This window comes from Aphis gossypii, chromosome 1 (assembly GCF_020184175.1).
Source record: "Aphis gossypii isolate Hap1 chromosome 1, ASM2018417v2, whole genome shotgun sequence".
Taxonomy (NCBI): Eukaryota; Metazoa; Arthropoda; class Insecta; order Hemiptera; family Aphididae; genus Aphis; species Aphis gossypii.
This window is the reverse complement of record NC_065530.1, coordinates 73,830,331-73,853,367: the sequence shown is the minus strand read 5'-3', so window position 1 is coordinate 73,853,367 and position 23,037 is coordinate 73,830,331. Positions and strand designations below refer to the sequence as shown.

The 23,037-nt window shown below is 28.6% G+C and overlaps 2 protein-coding genes and 1 long non-coding RNA gene across 5 annotated transcripts; 2 read left to right on the top strand and 1 right to left on the bottom strand.

Annotated features, from left to right (window-relative positions):
- The first annotated feature begins 3,034 nt into the window (after nt 1-3,034).
- LOC114129378 (caspase-1-like) lies at nt 3,035-15,977 on the top strand. Of its 3 annotated transcripts, none has more exons than XM_050204151.1 (7): nt 3,035-3,264; nt 10,843-11,351; nt 11,423-11,694; nt 11,766-11,944; nt 12,013-12,145; nt 12,225-12,497; nt 14,183-15,977. In XM_050204151.1, exons 2-7 carry the CDS (start codon nt 10,849-10,851, stop codon nt 14,194-14,196), a joined length of 1,374 nt encoding a protein of 457 aa, XP_050060108.1. In that variant the 5' UTR covers nt 3,035-3,264; nt 10,843-10,848; the 3' UTR covers nt 14,197-15,977. The 3 variants fall into 3 exon arrangements, with proteins under 3 accessions (XP_050060108.1, XP_050060103.1, XP_050060118.1); XM_050204146.1 differs by lacking the exon at nt 3,035-3,264 and adding an exon at nt 3,493-3,871; XM_050204161.1 differs by lacking the exon at nt 3,035-3,264 and adding an exon at nt 8,963-10,145.
- Nucleotides 7,535-8,967, bottom strand: LOC126551264 (uncharacterized). The gene is made up of 2 exons (XR_007605138.1): nt 8,811-8,967; nt 7,535-8,719 (listed from the first exon to the last, which is right to left on the bottom strand). It is a non-coding gene; the product is annotated as an uncharacterized LOC126551264 (long non-coding RNA).
- A 1,084-nt stretch (nt 15,978-17,061) lies between the features above and the next one.
- LOC114129382 (bifunctional 3'-5' exonuclease/ATP-dependent helicase WRN-like) lies at nt 17,062-20,938 on the top strand. The gene is given in 16 exon segments (XM_027994102.2): nt 17,062-17,244; nt 17,308-17,425; nt 17,500-17,643; nt 17,867-18,102; nt 18,168-18,275; nt 18,355-18,545; nt 18,616-18,753; nt 18,963-19,296; nt 19,369-19,418; nt 19,421-19,585; nt 19,662-19,788; nt 19,859-19,933; nt 19,998-20,133; nt 20,192-20,333; nt 20,408-20,531; nt 20,595-20,938. Coding segments are annotated over 15 exon segments (2,355 nt in total). The 5' UTR covers nt 17,062-17,244; nt 17,308-17,317; the 3' UTR covers nt 20,872-20,938.
- Nucleotides 20,939-23,037: the final 2,099 nt, after the last annotated feature.

Below are 23,037 nucleotides of genomic sequence, written 5' to 3'. Positions count from 1 at the left end.
CGTCAAGAGTGTATCCTGAATTCCTGAGGAAGTCGAGGACGCAGACGTCTATCGAGTGTTTTTTTTTTCCTATGTTGTAATTATGGACTCTGTCCGAGTCTTTTAGCTCGGCGTGAAAGTTTCTAAATTTTATCTTAATCCTTAATATATTAACGATGGGTATATCCGTATGGGCATATCGCTCATAATATCATTGTAGATTTTACGATTTCTCGTGAACCTTAAAAACATACAATACATAGGTAGTTGAGTTGTGTTTTCAGCGATTTATACTATTTTGAGTGAAACATATTTTAGTCAAATGCTTTTTCCTAGAAATGGCTTATCGGTAACGATATGATGGAATATTGCAATGATAATATTATTTATTATTATAAAGCTATTATTTAAATGACCATACAAACATTACAAACAATAATCGATAAAAACACCTTATGATAAATTTACCGTAACGTCTTTTCAAACAATTTATTTAGTAACACAGATATAGATAATAAACTAGATTGCTAGGTTCCCTATACCACGATTTAAGATATAATCACAAAATTAGTATTTGAATACAAAATAAAAATACCGGGGGACGAGGTGGCCGTGCGGTCTAAAAAAAATATATAAATAAATTTTAGTCCAAAAACTCGAAAATGTTGAGATCATATTGTTTAAATTGTTAATTGTAAAAAAGACAAATTAGTTAATAAAAAAAAATAATATTTTCTCGTACATTCACGATTCATAATATGGATATTAGTATTATTCATTTTAATATTAATTTCGAAAACAATGACGTTAGCTACGCCATGATGTCATGAGCAGATTAGGTTTGAAACTACTCGAATACTTACTGTAAAAATATTCCATAATATGACGTATACCTACGTGATATACTCATATCGCATAAGACTTAAAAATATTTTTTGTTTTAGATATTAAAAAAATTATACTTGTTTTCGGTAAAATTTAAAGCCATCCCAATATTGGCCATATTAAAGTACCTATATTGAACTCGTATATTTAACTGTGATATTTTTTATTATGTACAGCATAATAAATATCAAATGATGTCTTAATACCTATTAATACATAAGTAGGTATTCCGATTTCCGAATATTTTAGTACTATACTACCTATTACCTATCTAAATGGCTAAATCTGTATTCTGGACATAAGTAACATAGTAACCGGAGGTAAATTTTAAACAATAATAGGTACCTACTACCTACCAATGAACTTATGCATGTGGATCACGATGAAAATATTATAATAGGTACTAGTATAATAATAATATGTTAGTATTGTGTTAGAATATTATACATTATATATAAAAATAATATAATATATAATATATATTACATATTTATATTGTATTGTTATAGTATACAAGATGTTTATTTTATGGTATAATTCATACTGAGTTAATTGCAACAAGATAAATAAATAAAAAATAAAAGTTTAAGCGATATAGAAAAATGGCTACTAGATAGCGCCACCAAATACGATTTTTTTCTTATTTGTATTTAATAATCATAATGGTCATAACTCGTAGGCCTTAGCAGTTAGCGACTTAGGCTGCTTAGCAGTTAGCACATAGTTTATCTATGGGCTCGCACGAATACACATCTACTCATATTATATTTTGTATAAATCAAAATTGTTGTATACTTGTATTTGACTTAATAACACTTTTTTTATATACATATATATATATATATATATATATACTTTGCTCGATTACTCGTAAGTCGTTGGTGCTTAATCATAAATTTATCACGCGTATTTTCATATTACGTATTTATATTTTCTTCTCGTACACATACCACAGTCCACAATTTAAGATAATATCTTACATATACTAATAAAAAACAATAAAGAATATTCAAACCAAGTTTAATTATACTTAAATGTTAGAATTTTCAATTGTCATAAAATTTCGAGATGAGCCAGTGGACTAGTCAGAGATTTTCAGGGATTTCAGTTTTGGCCCGCCCTTGGTTTTTAATGATGTTAAATATGTTTTTAAAATTCTTAACATTTTTTGACTTGTTAATGGTTCATAAATCATAGTAGTATTTTAACGGCCTTTAAGTGTATTTTTCTGTTATCTGTACACACATTTTATTTGTAGGAAAATAATTTTGATTAATAATTTGTTTGCAGTTACATTTTTATTGATTACAAGTTAAAACCTTAACAAAGTAACAAATAATAACATGTAGTAGCCTAGAACAAGGTTAGTAGAGAAGTATAAGAGTACAGGACGTGAAAATAACATATTTAACAAAATTTTTATTCTGAGATAAGATTATGTAAATATTATTCTATTCTATTTTTTTTTTATAAAATTGGTACCTAAGTATAACTCATAGAAGTATTCTACTCGCAATACTCGCATTGTTTTATAATTTTATTGTAATTATACATCATAATATATAATATTTCCAATATTTCTAATCTTGAACAATATTCGACAATCTACATAGCGTTTACACTATAATGGATTTATATAGATATATAATATAATTTATTACGAGATTTATAAGATGTAATAGGCTAATTAATAGCTAGTTAAATAAAAATATAATCATTGATTTTAAAATAGTTCTATTAATAATCAATAATGATGGGTATAATATAATATTATGGCTCAATTTTCCATCTTCCTACGACTATTATGAACTTAAAATCATAGGCATATAGGTAAAATACATTTTTTTTGTTATTTATATATGTTTAAGCTTCTAAGCTTAAGATACACATATATATTTATAATTTAATCAATGATACAGGAATACAGGATTGAGAAAACTGAATAAATACTAAATATTATATTACGTCTATCATATTACTACAATACTACTGGACATTTTAGACAATATCACATTATCGTTAGTAACCGAAGTTCCAAGGAGGTCTTCCGTATGGCTCGATACCACGGTCTTGGTTTCTCTTACCACTGTTTACTACTCGTCTCCCGTCACACTATCAGTACAGCATTAGGCGGGGGACGAGTGGATGACGCTCAACACTGGCGCACAACTCATACACATACATACACACACCACGAGACAGCCACACGAGAACAACTGCGCAACGGCGTGCGAATTTGTGAAATAATGTGTAAACGGTGAATGTCGGTGTTTCATTTTAGCGTCAAGTGTCAACTTGCATAGTTAACTGTTTACTGTTTAGCGCCGTCGTTTCAGTTTCACACATATCGTCCGACGACTCAATGCGGTTACGACCCGTTTGCCGAATTCGACGAAGAAGGTAAATATTATCTGTGATTATTACCTATAATAAAGTCTAACTTTTAATGTCAAAACGTCGTAGCTTACTTATAAATAATAGTGTTCTGCGAACAATTTTGGTCTCAAGTCAAACGCGTCGTTCGCGCGCACGTAGGTGGTAGACTGAATACAATTTGTTTACCGTTATAAAAAATGCCTACCCACGTATATGTAACCCTGTGTTTGGGGGTATGATAGAAAATAATTTGCCAACACCAGCAGGTGTACGGCGCCACTGCGTGGGTAAATAAATAATACATTATTCAATTATTGTATTGGCGCCCGCGGCTTGCGGTTAATGAACGCGCTTCCCACTTAGGATGACTGTCCCTTTGTCGTTTTACGTTTTCCCGGCAAAAGTGCGAACGGATGACTCACGTACAGCGATCTCATGCCCGTTACCTGTGAATCACCGCTGCCCGTTTGCCGTGATCAGTGATCACTCATCAGTACAGTTACGTCCGTTCGATACACGAGTTCCAATTGTTTCTACCAATTTTGTTTTATTTCTGTGTGTTTCGGCTACTCGTCAACATCTTTACCTTGCTGATTGTTTGAACTATTCAGGCCATGGCCGTTGTAAAATCGTAAGTTTTTGTCTTTTTCGAAAAATAATTTTTATTTGGTTTTATCTGTTGACTGTTTTCCGGTGGTTGTCATTGATCTTTCATAATTTTAACATCAACAGGTTTAGTTATAATTAGAATTAGGCTTTAATTTTAATTAGTAATTATCAATTATTGTCTCGGTTATTGTACTTATTTTTACATACCTACTAAATACTAAATCACTTAACTGTAAATCCGAGAAGAATATAATACTGATTTTTGTGACCATACTATTTTTCATTACTTATGATTGATTTAGACAGAGATTTAGATATTTGGATATATCTAATTTAATTTCTTACAAACCGTTTAAGCAGCGTAGTAACATTATAGCACGCCAGTTAAATAGTTAATTACTGTTGAGTATTGTTCTTTTGTGATTTTAAATTCTGTGTAGTATTCATTATATTCCCCGCCAATCCCAGATTCCCTTCAATAGCCATGTGTTAACTGTTTATGTCAATAAATTTAGATGATGGTTTTTGTAGGAGGATAATCAAACAGACCTAATACACTTGTGTTAATACTGTATATTATACTTTTTCTTCTAGGTAGAAGTTATATTTTATATTTTATCATAATTTAATCTTAATAAGTAATAAATGTCAAATTTAATCTCTAGTTTTGTAACTAATTACAAGCATATATGGTATTTATTTTTTATAATACAGTCTATTCATTAGATACATATGGTAGTAATAAACAATTCTATAATATATATATCTCTGTACTACAACAGTTCCACTCATGTCTATACTATTCTTACTACTAAATCAAGTATCAATGGATTCATACTATCGATCTCAATGGTACATGCATAATTAATAAATAACAAAACAGAGTCTAAACCCCTTTTTTCTGCTGTACAAAACTACATGATTGTATTTTTAAAAGCAAGTATTTGATAAAAAATATATGGGAGTACTATAAATGAACATTGTTGATATTAATATGAATTTAAAAATATAATTTTTTTTCGCAATTTTCCTTTTCTCGTTAATTTTTCGTGTCACTTTTAACCTGGATCCATGTCATCCTGGCTGAGAACTACTGATCTATACTCTGTTCACAATAAGAAACTTAGGTGTTGATCATTGATCATATAATGCTAGTCCGTCATCCTTTTGAAGTCTTAACTTCCGTAAGCCTGCTATGTAGTAAAGCCCACACCCCTGTGCACAATTCTGCTGCCGAGGTTCCTCATTATTGTAAACAGAGTATAGGTTAAAAAATGTAGGTATCCGGGGTCCTATTTAAGGGACGCAACAGGGGTGCTGTTGACCCTAGCGGCTAATTTTCTTATTTTTAAATTACCAAAGTACCTATTAATTTAAAAATGTACTATTATTGTTTTTCTTTTTAGTTTTTATGTTTAATATGAGAAGCTGATAGAGTAATATAAGCTCAATAAGTATATTATTAAAGTTATCAACACAAAATTGGTTCTATTTAACTCATATTTGTTACATTTCATGTAAATTAGAGAAAAACAAAAAAAGTTAGAGTATACTGGTTTTTTTTTGCCATAGAATTATGAAACTTGGATCACTTCTTTTAAATTCTAACTAAACAATTAAATTAATAATTTCTCATTTCATAACTAAGAATAAATTACACTACTATATTTATTATTGAATATAAATTATGACAATTGCAACAACCCTTATATTATAGTCTTATTGTGCATAAAGAACCTGTACAGACTACATGCGAAGGAAACATTTCTTTTAAAATAAAAAAAGTTAAAGTTGAAATCACAAATTCTTGTCATCATATATATGTATAGAATAACATAAATAATAATGGGTTCTTTTTGGGAGCACAGAGTATGTAGTAACTTACTTCACGCATAAATCTATGATAATGTTTTAGAACTTAATAATCAGGATTCAATATTTGATCAAACTGATGGATTTCTCAATATTTGATATTACTATATCGGGGATCTCCAGCCTTTTTTTTATGCCAGACCAAATCTGAGATATGTTTTTTCATCATGGCTCAATATTTAGTAAGGAGATAAAGCAATTGATGAATGGATAAGATTTATTTAGAAAAATGTTTTCTATTATGAGTTAGTATTATAAGTTAAATTATTAATTAATTAAATAATGAAAAATAATATTTATTTTCAAAACATAAATTAGCTTGGCGGGCCGGTTTAAAAATGTTAGCTGTAAGGTTGGAGACCCCTGTACTATATTATATTATAATATAATAAAATTAATATTATATGCATTTATTTATATTCCTATAATGTAATTTAATTTTAGTTGGTAGAGAGGAAATTACTTCTTCCACTTCATGATAATAAATGTCTAAATAATTTATTGGTTCTTTGATCCCTGCTCAAATACCATTGTAGGTAGAAGTATCTACATAAATGTATGAAGATCATAATTGACTATAATAATTTTAAGTATTAATTCAAAAAGAATACATTATTGTAAATCTGTATAGCTGAGAATCTGAGATGAGTTGTGACTAAATTAGATTTAATAAATTGTGTTAGAATAATTAATATTCTACATTTATTCTATGTACTTACATTTATTGATTTATTAGATAATATACTAATATTGTATATTGTATGTTTATTATTTAGAACTATAAATAGTACCTATTATAGTATGGTATTAAATTATATTTTGAGTTTATCGTTTTATTGTTGATCTTGAACAATTTGAAGTGAAAACTAATTATAATATACTTTTCATATTTAAAAAATATTAAATTAATGTGTTTTAACTTTTATAATTCTCAGTGTTCATCAACGTGTTTGTGATTAAAATGAAGTAAAAGAGAATTTTTTTTTATTTCAGTGAACGTATTCAGTGTTAAAAAAAAAAAACATAAAATGAATAATTTAACTGTTGAATCTGAAATTGAGATAAAACAAGATCTTAAGAAACTATCATTAGAAGAGCTTCGTAAATTAAAGGAAAAAATTGGAAATGAAGTTTACCAAAATGCAACTACTAAAAAAACAAAATTAGATTTTCGTCCTAAACCTGTTAAGAGAGAAAATAAAAACAGACCATCTGAAATTTCATCTAAATTGAACCCTAGTTTGAATCCTATCAAAAAATCTAAACCTAAAATTAAAACTACAGTTAAAGAAACCAAATGTATTGATCCCAGATTTGATTCTTTGTATGGTGAATTTGATAAACGTATTTTTGAAAAAAATTATAAATTTTTAAATGATGTCAAAGAAAAAGAAAAGAAAAAGCTACGGAAGAAATTAAAACAGAAAACTTCAGATGAAAAGAATGAACAAGTTAAATTATTATTACAAAGAATAGAAAATCAAGATAGAGAAAAGCAAAAATTAGAAGCTCAAGAAAAATTAAAATTGGAACAGAAGCAAAAGAGATTGAATGCTATTAAAGATGGTAAAAAACCTCAATTTTTAAGGAAACGGGAATCAAAAATATTACAGTTGGTTGGACAATACGAAGATTTAAAATCTCAAGGAAAACTTACAAAGCATATTAAACAGAAGAGAATTCGAAGTATTGGGAATGAAAAGAAAACAATGTTCAACGATTCAATAGAATAATTTTTGTTATTGATATTTGTAATTGATGTTGTTTGTAATTGTTGACATTTTGATGTTGAATGAATAAAATAATAAAAATATTGTTTTAAATATAATGTATTTGATTATTTTACAATTTATATTTAAAACTTTTAACATAATTCAATAAACTGTAACAAATATATTATAATAGATATTATAATATAATAGTTACGTATTATACAAATTAAAAAAAAAATTAGTTTTATTATATTAGAAAATAACAAATTTTATTAAATGTTTATTGGATAAAATATTTCAAAATGTATTTTTTCATAGCCACCTGAGCTCAAATTATTTTCCGCGTTGTATTGGTTTTTGTGTATTTTCTATAACTGGTAGGTCTACGAATATGATTAATCCTCGCGTGACAGGTATATCCTCGACAAAGGAAATAGGTTTCGTAATATTTTTATGACGCGTAATTCAACCGACGCATTACTAACTGTTGCTAATCGTTCTGGGCACTGTAGTCAGTAACGTTGTGCAGGCTAATAAAATCGCTAAACGGAACAGATTCGTTAAATTCGAATCATAATATTATAGTAACGACTATGTCTGTCTTAAATAATTATTATAACATTGTATTAATATTTTGCGCACTGGTGACCGATGATGAAAACTTTCGATGAGAACTAAAAAAATCTTTAGTAGAAACCTTGCACATCCGGTGGAAACGCAGCCCTTTGTAATCTTGACACGTGTTTCCAAGTCTTAAGCACGAGTTGTAAGGCCGGAGGGACATTAGTAAAAAACGACAGACGTGTGCGTGTGTCGTGAACGCGTCGTATGCGGCGCGGGCACTGCCGGAACTCCGCCGTGTCGCAGTATCGATCACAGTAATAATCGTTCGCGAATTCATACGCTCACACGACGTCACTTGTCTCGTCGGTGGTGGTGCGTACGATTTATATTTTTTTATTCGTCCGTATCGTTATTTGCCGTGAGGTAAACGATTTGGGTGAAAACAAAAAAATTTCAATCGTACGCGTTTAAAAACCTTAGTTCACGTTTCACGTGACGGTTTGTGTGCGTATGTTTGTGTGTTGCTACGACATCGGTGGCGACAGTTACGCGCAGTATTTGCCCCACGTGTGTGTAACGCTGTGCACGAAACGCATTATCGCGTTTGACGTTTTTTACGCTCGTTTTTTTTTTCGTCCAATTGCCTTCCGCCGGAATGGTTTCGACCGGTGATTATTTCTTTAGTAATCTGAGGTCGCGTGCGTTTTTTTGCGTTTGTTTATCTGGAAAAACGTTTTAGAACAATATTGTAATAAATTCAGATTAGAGAGATAAAATACAATAATGTCCTACTATTTAGTATTTACTATTTACCATTACGTGCGTATTGGTGCAGCAGAAACTGCAGCGACGGGGCAGACCTCTGCAGCACCATTGTGTTGTTTATGTTATTATTACATGTACATAGTGTGACCCGTGTGTTTTCGAATTTTTTTTTTCTCCGTGTTTAATATATTATATTATGTGCGTTTTAATTTAATGGGTTTTTATCTCCGACAACAGCCTCAGGGGTTCCCCGCCACGCCCGCGCCTGCTACCGCTCGACGACGCCGTGCACCTGTGTCTGGCTGACTCGTTCACTTGCTCACGGGCACACGCACGACGCACGATAATATTATTATTATATAGTGTTTGTTGTTGTCGATTTATTAGTAGTAGTTGCGTAAAGCGAATACGATATTTCGTAATTTCTCGGGGATCACATGTGGTCGTGTGCCGTCGACTCCAGTCTTTGCCGTTGTAGTAAACTGTGTAGTGTTTTTACTACCGTCTTGTCCTTGGTGCCTCTATAGTATTAATAACATTATCGATTCGGAAAAAAAATGTTCTCCCGTTTCGTTTCGACTACATTATTATTATAGCTCATTAAATAACAACCCATATTATTATACTCGTTATCATCACGTATGCAGCAACCGTTGTCAAATACACGTCGTTATAATATATATATATATTTTTGATTACTGTTTTTAGCGAGTTATAAAATCTTATTTTGAGAGTATCTGTCGACAACAGTACGTGCATACGTTACTTTATCATTATTATTCAAAATAATTAATATATAGTTGGGGCTCTCGCTCTCCTGATTTCCTTATGCGAAGGTGGGGAAGACAATTTGTGACGAATATCAAAATCCGTATTTGCGTCTTGGAAAATCATAATAATATAGCCATATAGGTAATAAACTAAAAACTAACTATAATGGTGGTGTGGGTACAAACACAATTTTGCCGATGGTGACGACGATTTGTCCTCTTGGTCTGGGAACCACTTGTGATGCGTCCTGCAACTCGCCCGTTGGCTCCGGACAAACACCGCACCTCTGCCCGTGACGTTTCTGTTTCTAACCCTCCTCCCTCCACCGATCATCGTTTTTAATATTTCTATCGTGTCCTTTTACACTCCAATGGACAACTACTGGTTTAAATGTTCAGTATTCACTATTCAGTGTTTGGTCGTAGTCGATTACGACCTGTTGGGTCGCGTTATTTTATCCTTCTGTGGTCCTACAATGACGTTGTTGGTGTTGTTTTTCCTCTAGTTCCTTCAAGAATATTTTACTTAATTACTTTTTTTTTTTTAACTAAAGATTATTTTGAACGAAGAATGAAAAACAATTAACTTCACGCTCGAATTCGTAATATTTAGGTTAGTAGTGTGTTTATGATTATTTGTGTTACGTACCTATTTCTAATTGACTAATTATGTTATTTAGTCATTACATCCAAGTGTATTGTAATGTGTCAATATTTAGAACAATATTTTAATTATTACTAATACAGTAATACCTATCATTGATAATTGCTGACTGGTGTCTGCATTTTTAATTTATTGATTATTCTTTAATTATTTTTAAGTTATAAACGTATATTATAGTAATGGCATGCCTATTATGTCATATTTTTTTATTTGTTCAAGTTCTGATTATAAATTTAGTAAATTGTTCTTTAAAATAGGTAGCGACTAGCCAATATAATCTATATTCATAATTATTTATGTATTCAGTAATGAACTAATGACAATAGAAATAAAATTGTGATAGTACTTACTTTTGTAAAGTTTTGCAATGATGAATTATAATTTATAAGCAACTTTTGTTTACAAATTATTAAATTTGTATTATTCTTAAAGTTTCTGTTGATAAAAACAGTATAGTTGCTGAAATAGATTTTGCTATTTGTCTTAGATGTTTCTTGTTTGTGAATTTATATATATATATATAAAAAAAAAATAAGATAATATAGTTTACTGATTAGTAAATTTTAAATTAAAAATTCATACTAAACTAAAAATGTATTAATATTTGGTTATTTTAACCTAATTTAAATGATGTTGATTTATATAGATCATTATGGAATCTCCACAAGAAGAGAATGTATCATTAGACTTTGGCACAACAACCAAGGGAGAAGAGTATCTTTTGTCAGTATCTACTGGTTTTTATGAAGAAGAATTTGACGACGACGAAGTATTTTTGGACGATTCACAAAGTATTGATATGGAATCATTATCAGAAATTCCACCACGTGTTCGTAGAACTTCAGATGTTATTGACTGTGTTGGTGGAACTATATCTCCAGCACATATTAAACGTCATAGTTTTCCATCAGCATCTGGTGAAGTTTTGTACTCTGCTACATCACAGGCTACTAACATCACAGTGTCAAATCGATCTAGGCGTACTGAGCTTACAACAGAATCAGTTGATCTTGGCTATAGTAGCCCTGGTGCACAATCTTCAGGCAGATCTTTTAAAGGAACATGGTTCAGGTTTAGTAACAGTAATGATCCTGATTCTGTTGATGCTCGACCAACTCACATATTAGATGAACAACAAAAATCTAATACTAACAGGTAAAAAAATAAAAATTATGACTATGAATAATCTATGTATGTATTTGTTTTATTTTGAAAATATTTTATAGCAAATTAAGTCCTGGTATCAAGAAATCTGGCGAAGAGTTTAGAATGCCTGTAACTAAAGACGCTACATGTTATAATATGGATCATAAATATCGAGGTATTGCTGTTATCATAAATAATGATGTTTTTGATGGACCTGCGCAGAGTTTACCTGAGAGGAAAGGTTCATGGAAAGATGTTGAAGAGTTGAAGACAATGTTCTATCGTTTAGATTTTAGTGTTTTGATTTGGAATAACTTGTATCATGAAGAATTGACTCATCATTTGAATGAATGTATGTATTGAACTTTTTAAAGTTTTAGATTTAAATTCATATTCTTACTAATTTTGTCTTTCATTTTAAAGTGGCTAATGATGATCATTCTCAAAATGATTGTCTCGCTATTGTTGTGTTGACGCATGGGATCAGTTCATCATTTATTTATGCCAAAGACAATCCATATCCAGTTGAATTTTTGTGGAATTCATTTACAGCTGATAAATGCCGTACACTGGCTGGAAAACCTAAAATGTTTTTTGTACAGGTAATTGTGTAAACTATAGAATAAAATATCAACTATGTGTTCTAACATGTTCTTGTTTTTTGTTTCAGGCATGTCGTGGAGAAAGGCTCGATCCTGGTATTACACTACGTAGAGAAGTGGAAACTGAAGTAGATTCTTCCAATGCCGCATACAAAATTCCTAAACATGCCGATTTCTTGATAACTTTCAGCACTTATGATGGTAAAATTCATCATGGATTTCAAGCTTTTATTATTCATTTAAATTTTCTTTATATAACGGTTTATGATAATTTTTTTAGGTTATTATTCATTCAGACATCCTGAGAATGGCACTTGGTTTATTCAAAGTCTTTGTATTGAAATGAACAAGCATGATCTTAGCAATAATGATTTGTTAGGAATTATGACTCGCGTGTCTAGACGAGTTGCTTTGGAACATGAATCTTACAATCCAGAACACCCATGGCTACATAAGCAAAAGCAGATTCCCACCATTCATTCGATGCTCATTAGAGATGTGTTTTTTAAACCTAAAAATATACCACCACCTGAACCAGTTATATTAGAAAATAGTAAGTTTTAAACAAATAATATTATCTGAGAATATATAAATATGAAATGCAAAATATATTTGTGGAAACACTAAGGTTAGGTAAACTAATAAGTTGTTATTATATACATAGTAATACGTTGGTAAATTAATAAAATGGTTTGATAGATTAAATATTTTATCACTACTATTTTATGCGAAATACATTTGTGTACTTTACTCTATGTCTAAGTACAAGAAACTTTTTGCTATATAAATTTCTTTGTTATCCAAAGACAAACCCATTACATGAGTTCAGTCTATTTCACCTTAGAAACAGTAATTTAGTAAATAATTAATAAAATGGTCTGACAAATGTTATTTGATCTCTACCCTTCATATAAAATATGCAAAATACATTTGTGTACTTTACTCTATGTCTAAGTACAAGAAACTTTTTGCTATATAAATTTCTTTGTTATCCAAAGACAAACCCATTATATGAGTTCAGTCTATTTCACCTTAGAAACAATAATTTAGTAAATAAATAAAATTATATGACAAATTGAATTGAATTTTTATTCTTTTATGCAAAATACATTTGTGTACTTAACTCTATGTCTCAGTACAAGAAACTTTTTGCTATATAAATTTCTTTGTTATCCAAAGACTAGCCCATTTTTTGAGTTCAGTCTATTTCACCTTAGAAACAGTAATTTAGTAAATAAATACAATTATTTGACAAATTGAATTTGATCTTAATTCTTTTATGCAAAATACATTTGTGTACTTAACTTTATGCCTAAGTACAAGAAACTTTTTGCTATATAAATTTCTTTGTTATCCAAAGACTAGCCCATTTTGTGAGTTAAGTCTATTTCACCTTAGAAACAGTAATTTAGTAAATAAATACAATTATTTGACAAATTGAATTTGATCTTAATTCTTTTATGCAAAATACATTTGTGTACTTAACTTTATGCCTAAGTACAAGAAACTTTTTGCTATATAAATTTCTTTGTTATCCAAAGACTAGCCCATTTTGTGAGTTAAGTCTATTTCACCTTAGAAACAGTAATTTAGTAAATTAATAAAATGGTCTAAAAAATGTACTTTGATCTCTACCCTTTATATAAAATATGCAAAATACATTTGTGTACTTTACTCTATGTCTAAGTACAAGAAACTTTTTGCTATATAAATTTCTTTGTTATCCAAAGACTATCCCATCATGTGAGTTAAGTCTATTTCACCTTAGATACAGTTACTAATCAAATACATATATTTTTATGCAATTTATTATTATTTAAATCCAAATATTTATTTACTGTATGCTTCAGTATATTTTACATAATATATAAGGCTATTATTATGTAATATAATCTATTTAAAACAAATAACATATTATTGTATAATTTTAAAGTGTAGATTCTTTAATACTTAGAACAAATTTTTGAAAAAAAAAATTACAATTTGAATAAAACTTTATTTAGTTTATTTACAAAAACTTTGAAATTTTGATAGAATTATATAATTGTATTAAAAAATAAACTAAATAAATGTTGTAAAGTAAATAAATCTGTTAGAAAGTTAAATTAATGTAAATATACTGATCAAACATTTGACTTTGGGTATAACATTTTAATGTATAATTTATAACTAATCATTATATTATGTTATTTAAATGTATTATTTCATACAATACAATATATATGTTTTGTTTTACAGTTATTATCAGATGAGTCTTAAAACCATTCCTGAAGTTCTAGAAATACACACCAACTTTGAAAACAAAATCAACAGCATCTATTACGTGTGCATAACAATGTATTTTACCAGTTGAAATGATATAGTTTTATAAGTGTGTGCCCATAAGTGTTCAAAACATTTAAATTATAAGAATTCTAAATTTTGTGATAAAAAAAAAAATGTCTTTTTAAGACTGAATCGATTTTGATTAACAATTATTTTTAGGAGAAAAAAAAATTGATCTTCATAATTTTTGGTTTTGTTTTTTTCAAACATTTATTGTTATTCATCAATAATAACTTACATTCTTCATTTAGCTTTAATAATATCAATATTTCAACTAACTTAAAATTTGTACAATGAATGAGTTTTTATTTATTTCAAAATTATTTCTGATTGAAATATTCATACATTTTAATTTACTTATATTTAATTTTTATTAAAAATGATCTTTATTGAACATTTGAACAACTATCTTGCTAAAACTATTTGCCAATTATTCAGATCAAAAGTATTTGCTCATCTATAATATTAATTTAAAGAAGTATTATTTTTTTTTTTAAGTTTAAAGTATTTTAGACATTTTTAATTATTACTGTTATCGGGCATTAAAACTGCCCATTACATATGTCTTTCATGAATTAAATTTTAAGTATTATTTAATGTTTTTTTTTTTTTTTTTTATATACAATATATAAAATATGTGAAAAGTGATAATATCGCATTTAGTAACAATTTTTTTTTTTATTATTTGTCATTTTATAGCATTTTGTTGCTTTTGAGTTTAGCACATTTATTATAATTCTTATTTTTAGTTATATTATTACATGTTATACTGCCTATAGTATTTTTCTCACTTCCGTTTGTTATTATAATTTTCTTTAATTGGAGGACATTATATTTATTATTTCTCAAGTACTATTGTTGCATTATTCTGATGATTGCAAATTTAAGTATTGTACTACTCGAAATAAAAATTGTAAATCTATTTTTTTTTTTTAATTTATACATAAATATATACGTATAAATTTGATCTTGGGAACTGAATAATGTTGTACTTGATTTATATTTAAATTAGTACTTCATTTTATGATTTATTGATCTCTCCCATCTAGTTCAAATATATAATTATATATTTTTATATATATATATATATATATATATATTCATTATATAATTTATCATATAAGCAAAAAGACAGAAAATACATTTGTCATTTAACTACTTTACACTACAACAAACTCTTATCATTTTAATCTAAAATTTATAAACATGTATTTTGATGTATTTTAAGTTTACATATTATATTAATAATCTATTTTATATATTTATACATACATGGTTTATGTAATAATGTGTTTTATTATGTGTATTCATGTGTTTGAGGGATGTTTAATTTTGTGGACATTTTTTAGCCAATAGATAGTCCTAAAGACTCAATTTAAATTATTTTATATATGCTCATATTTTTTCATACTATTATTAATATTTTACGTTGTATATAATAATATAATATAATACATTTTATTTTTCCATCAGTTATCGACATGATCAAGTGTATTATCATAAATATATAATATAAAGTTCTTAGTATTCTATTTTTATTTGATGATATTGATGATTTTTTTTATTGTATTGCCATAGTTCAAAATTATGGTTTTAAAGTATGTGTTCATATTTGATATTACATATTAATGCATTTTTTATTTGATTCACATGTTCTTATTATAATATATTATATTAAATAAATTTTAAAAATTATTTTTTCCCTATATATTTTGTTCTTAAGTTTTTTAACCTTGTGATTTGTTCCCAATATTTTTTTTATGCTTACGTAAAATCAGTAAGTTTTTTTAGTTTCATAATCTTTGTATTAAAAATGAACATGACATTTTCTTTGTCTTTGTCGCAATAAATTATCTTTAAACTCTATTATAGTTTTTAGCGCTTATAAAGGCATAATTTCTGATGTGTATTCCAACTGGACCTGATTTATGTTAGATCCTTTACCATCACTCCGCTAAGAATCTAAAAATTGAATTTATTTGCACACATCTGTGTTGTATTACTTTTATATGATTAATTGCATACAAAAACTACCAATATGTATTTAGAAACCTACGAGATAGTCAATTAACCAAATTGCAATAATATGTTTCATATTTTCATATAGGTTTATTTTTAATAAAAATATTTATATTTATTTTTTTTTTAATATAAATAGCATTACAGCTAGAACTATCACCTCTAATAGACTAATAGAGGTCCTCTATTATTCATTAAAAAATACTAAGAGGTTTATTGACTATTATTATAAATGTTTCTAAATTAGTATAGTATTATAATTTTTATTTATCTAACCTATTACTAGTTAACTTATGGGCGTGAGAAACTTTTATGTAATCCTTATATTAAATTTATTTTATCCTAAGGGATGACAAATAAATTTCAATACAAATTTACTAGATTCATATTGTTATCCTTGCAATTTATGGTTTGAATCTCGATGATCCTGGTACTATTTGTTAATACTATCATTGTAATATGTTCTATGATACAACCATACAGTATCCATCAAGGTGGATATATCCACCTTGGTATCCATATTTTTAATTTTAATCTCTGACCTCAACCACGATTTAAGATTTTAAGATAATTTAAAAACTAACACTCTAACCGGACATTATAATAACTCAATTACACGTCTATTTATACTCTTATGCTGAGTTATGCCCGGTTGTATAAAATATAGTAGGACCGTTAGCCACTTTAACGATTCGCTAAACAAATTTAGTATAAGGTCAATGGCATAGACAAGAAATTCGCGAAGTTTTTGAGAGTAATATTACTCTATGGTCTCAAACTCTCAACAAATCTTTATTAGATATCACTATATCAGTAATAGTGATAAGAGATTTGAACGATGAACAGTTCAAATTCAAATCAAAACCATAGTCTGACCGTCGTCTAACGTTTTCACTTTTCGTCTTTCGCGTTCAAAGAATATTCGGATCATTTATTGTTCCTTACTTTATTTACTAGTAAGTTCATTAATCATCGTGCAAAGTAAATGATTTAATAATCTTTATTGGGTTTTTTTCAAGGTTTAATATTATGTCTTCAGCTGAACCTAGCCCACAGCACATATCTGCACTTAGAAAATATTTTGGACATTCTACATTTCGTTCTATGCAATGGGAGATCATATATTCAGTTTTAGAAGTAAGATATCTACTCTGCCTGCTCTGGTTTCTCATCATTTGTAGATGTATATATTATGTGTATTATTTTTCCAGCAAAAAAGAGACGCGTGTGTGGTTATGTCTACTGGTTATGGAAAAAGTCTTTGCTATCAGTATCCTGCAGTCTATAGCAAAGGCTTAACCATAGTTGTTTCTCCATTAATATCGTTAATGAAGGATCAAGTACTTTCTCTGGAGGTTTGAATTTAATTTGTTATATTTTTTTATTTATTCATCTACCTATATGTTATATACTATTGCTTATAGATTACATTCTTACCATATTATAATTATTTTTGTTCATTACAAAAATATAATAATGCCAATTGTCCAGTTTAATTGTTAAAGACGACAGCTTTATAAAATAAATATCAATGACAATTATTAGTTTTTCTGATATTGAATATTTTATGTTTTCTAGATGGCCAATATAAAAGCATGTCTGCTAGGTTCGGCACAAACATCTAAGGCTGATGCATTGAATAGTCTTTTTTCTGGAGATGTGAGAGTGTTATATATTACTCCAGAATGGATAGCCACTGATTCAGCAAAACAAATTTTACAAGATTTACAAACCAAAATTAAAATAGTCGCAGTAGCTATTGATGAAGCGCATTGTGTCAGTCAGTGGGGTTTTGATTTTAGATCCTCTTACAGGTCAGTTAAAATATGCACTTTTTAACTCTAATCTACTATTTAAGTAATCTTTGTATTTGTATCAGGAATTTGGGGAAATTACGTAAGATACTACCCAATGTCCCAATCATGGCGCTAACAGCTACAGCCACACCAATTGTACGCAAAGACATTTGCAACTCATTGAATCTCATGTATGCTTGACCATAATTACATTTATAAAACTATACGATTTTTATTGATCAATCTTTATTAATTAGAGTTAACTTTTAGAAATCCAAAATATGTATGTACAGGATTTGATAGAAAAAATTTATACTTTGAGGTATCAAAAAAAACAAATATATTTTTTGACTTGAATAAGTTTATGAAAAAAGATGGGTTGAAAATGTTTTTTGAAGGAGCCACAATCATCTATTGTCCTACAAAAAAACAGACTGAAGCAGTTGCACAAGAATTAAAATGTAAATATTAATTCCCATAAATTATGTTGCTTAATCTGATTAATTGCAGAATTATAACATTTTATTTTAGCTAATAGAATAGAATGTGAAGTTTATCATGCAGATATTCCATTGAAAAAAAGAAACACTGTTCACGAAAATTTTGTAAAAGATAAATTGCAAATTGTTGTAGCTACAGTGGCTTTTGGAATGGGTATTGATAAACCAGGTAATTTTTTAATTTATTATGCTTATTTTCAAATTCAAATACGCTAAATCTACCTAAAAAATAATCTTTATCTAGGTATAACTAAAAAAAAAAAAACTATTTTTTTTTCTACTTCCGAAAGTATAATGTGTATAACAATTTTTGTAATACATTTAAGGAATTAATATTTATTAGCTCTTTTGAGTTTTTATTGATTTCTTTTTTGATAGATGTAAGACGTGTTATCCACTATGGAGCACCTAAAGATATTGAATCATATTATCAAGAAGTTGGTCGAGCAGGACGAGATGGTTTGCCAGCTATTTGTCATATATTTTACAATCAAGCTGACATTGTACTCAATAGGCATATAATGCTTTCAAACCTCACAAATGATACATATCGCTCACATAAAGAAAAAATGGCCAAGGTCATCGAACAATACATGGAGACTAGATTATGTAGACGTCAACTATTATTATCCTATTTTGAAGATGTTTCTTCGTCAACTACATCTGATAGTGCTATTATTAGAAAAAACTGCTGTGATAATTGTACAAATAAGTATGACTTTTTATTTTCAGAATTAAATATTTTTTTATTAATTCAAATCTACTATTATTTTTGAAAATGTAGCCAGAAGACTGACAAATTACAACCTGATAATAATATAGATTTAACTGAAGATTACAATTAGTCTTAAAATCTGCACAAGCACTAAGTGGTTCTTTTGGAATGGTGGCAATTGTAAATTTTATTTGTGGTAAAAAAAATGATAAATTATCTAAATATAAAGCCCATCAATTATATGGAAAAGGGAACTATAATACAGAAACTTTTTGGAAAGCACTTGGTAACTAAATTATTTTTACAATTACCTCAATTTATTAGAACTGTATCAAGTATAATACAATTTTATGATTATTCAGGTAAATTGTGTTTGAGAGAAAGTTTACTGCAGCAAAATCCTTGTACTTCATTCAGGGAGGGCAACAAATTTTCTTTTCCAATCAGTACTGTTTCAGTTTCAGACAAAGGACATGAGTTCATAAAATAGTAACATTAAAATTTAGTAAATTAATTATAGCTTATTAATAAAATTGTTTCTTTGCTGTTTTGATTATAGTGGAAAGAAATCGGGTATTCTAATAGACCCTTCTTTGGATGTTTTAAAAATGTTTAAATCTAAATCAGCCATTAAGTAATACATTTCATAAACTTATATAATATTATGTTATATACCTAATTATATTTATTTATTTAAGATTAAATGATGTTTATAAGAATAGTGGTACCTTAGATATAAAACTGAAATATCTGCATGAAGAAAAAGTATCCCAATGTACACCAAGTATACAGAATAACAGATCTCAACAAGCAACTGAAAGCACCGAGTTAGAAGTAAATATTTCAACTAATGTTCAAAGTAACGAAATGTTTATTATTTAATATTTTGTAGAACACAATATACTCGACATTGGTTATGTATAGAATCACATTGGCTCAACAATCAGACTGTATGCCTTATATGATTGCAAGTAATAAATTGTTAATCGATGTGGCAAAATTAAAACCTAAACATATATCTGAATTAAAAAATGGTAAAAAAAATGATAAGTTAATCATTTTTAAATGTTAATTATCATCTTTATAATCAATATATTTTTGGTTTTAGTTGAAGGGTTTACTGAAGCCAAAATTGATCGTTTTGGTCAAGCAATAGTGGATAAGGTGATAGAAGTTTGTAACAAGTATCCGGTAGAACCGAAGACTGAGAGTGTAAATCAGTGCGAAACTAAGTAAATATAGCTTATGAATGTTATCTACTTGTATTCTTATTTGACTATCGTATTTTTTTCTAGTAATTCAAACTCCAGTGTGTGTGACGAGTTTTGGGATGAATGTGACGACTCTATATTCAGTGAAATATGTGATACAGATGAAATTCAAAATTCTGGTGTTGATAAAAATGTAAATATAAATGGAGTTAATAGTGATTTAATTCTAAAAAGTGATGAAAACCCGACCAAAAGAAAATATTGTGCTACTGAATCAAATGCATCGTGTCAAGAAAAAATAACAGAACTCAATAAAGTTATGATAAAAAAATTAAAAAATAACTCTTTGTTTAGATTTTAAAGAATTGAAATTCAAAGCAAAATTATATATTAGGTTATCGTAATATATGTTTCGTACTCAAACTATATGTAATTGTTTTGTTCATAAGACAATGTTAGCTATTATGTAACGTTTATTTTATTTTACTCAAAAACTGATAAATCATTCAATTTTGATTTGAATCACGTACCTATCTTTATTTATTACATTATTATAGTTTGTTCATATTAAAATATACTTTTTTATAAATAATATAATTATTCATATTGTCAATGTATTATAGTCTATAGATTAGTATTATATTATATTTTATATTGTGAAGACTAGATATCGTTCTGATAAGTTCAAGAAATGAAATTTCATCCAAATGATCGTGGTGTTTAAACAAACTACGTTATAATAGAGTTCTGATTGCTGTGAAGATTTTGATCACTGATCATGTTTCTTTATAATTAAATTTCTTGTCCTATTTAAATACGGGCAATACGGCCCTGTTTTGGATGAAATGGTTTAGGTGTTGATGAATCCATTGGTGGAGCAGCTAAGAATAACATCCGAGTGATCCGAGCTAGGTGCCTAGGTTTGAGGTGAATGAGGTGATTAACAATTGTGAGTGATGTATTGAAAATTAAAGTAGTCTAGGTACAGTAGACATAGTTGACCTAGTTGTATGTGTGTTGATATATTTAATTGTAACCATACTGGCCAGCTATATGAATTAGAAAATAAAGACAATAGTTTTAGAGTTTATTTATCGTCTCAGATCGTTAACCGTTTATTAATGTTCTACAATAGTACAATATACCTATACGAACAATTCGTACACTCGTATATTGAATAGTGTCGTTATAGTTGCTAGTATTCTATAATGTTTAGTAGGTCAATGGAAAATTACGAAAATTTGTTTCGATCGGTTGTGATCTACAATCTCTATTTAGAGGTATGTCATATAAAGGCATCCGGATTACCACCGCCGATTAACGTCTTATAGACGTATCGTACTTTGCACAAGCTACAGTAGGTACACATCGTCGAAGACTCCGACAATACAGGCGATACAGCAAGAATGTGAAGAAAAATACGAGGCATCAGGCAACCGAGGCCGAGGAGTGTGTAGACACTTTGAAAAAACCTCGCGGGTTTTGGCGAAAAATCAAAAAACGCTTTTCGGTTATTTTCCGAGCGATTTATTGTTGCGGCTGCGCCACTCATCACCATAAAGAATAAGCTGAGTTTCTCGTGCGGAGCCGCTTTTCTTAAAACCGTCGAATGATCCAATGACTTTCTTTCTATCTTGTCTAATAAGTAATTGCATAATATCGAAAAAAATCGATATCTTACACACAAAAAATAGTCACTGTTTTTACACACTCATAAATTGAAAAAATGCATTCTGAGTGAACGATTTATCACACATATTGCTTATTTCTTGAAGTTTAAGTACAATAAGTATTACAATTTTAATACTTTTTGTAATAAGCAATATAGTATATTTTTTTTCTTCAGATTACTATTTCTTATATTTCTAGCATTCTGTTTGTTATAATTTATTGATATTTACTTTTTTTTTTGGCCAGTATTGTTTGTAACCATTTAAAGTTATAAGATAATCAATAAATTTATAATAAGACTAGGAGCCGGTGAAAGTGTGAAACCTAAAGTATTTAGGTACGCGCATCAAGTGAGATGACGATACTGAATAAACGTTCGAATTCAAAGTCGATGCTTTGATTTGAGGGTGACCGAGTACACGGACGAAATACCAAGTGAGTACCGACCACGATTTAAGATATACTATTATATTATATATTTAAGATATTTAAGTATATCTTAAATCGTGGTACCGACTACCGATCACGTATGTAATCAAACAAATGAACAATAAATTATCATAATATTGACGAGACAGTGATCGTGAAAAGGCGTCGTGTTGTCTGTAGATAACACGATTTGGTAGGTACGCTATACACGCCAAAGGGCGATGAGTGAATCTCATGTAATATTATCACACACACACTGACGACGTGAGTACCGAACGAACACAAGCCGACAAGCACTCGCACGTAATGACAGTTTGTGCCTACGAGTGTACATCACAGACATTAATCTGTGTAACACTGTAGCAGCGTGCGAAGTCAACGTGTAGTTCGCTGAGGTCTTAAGAGTGTAAAATATGATTGTATCAGA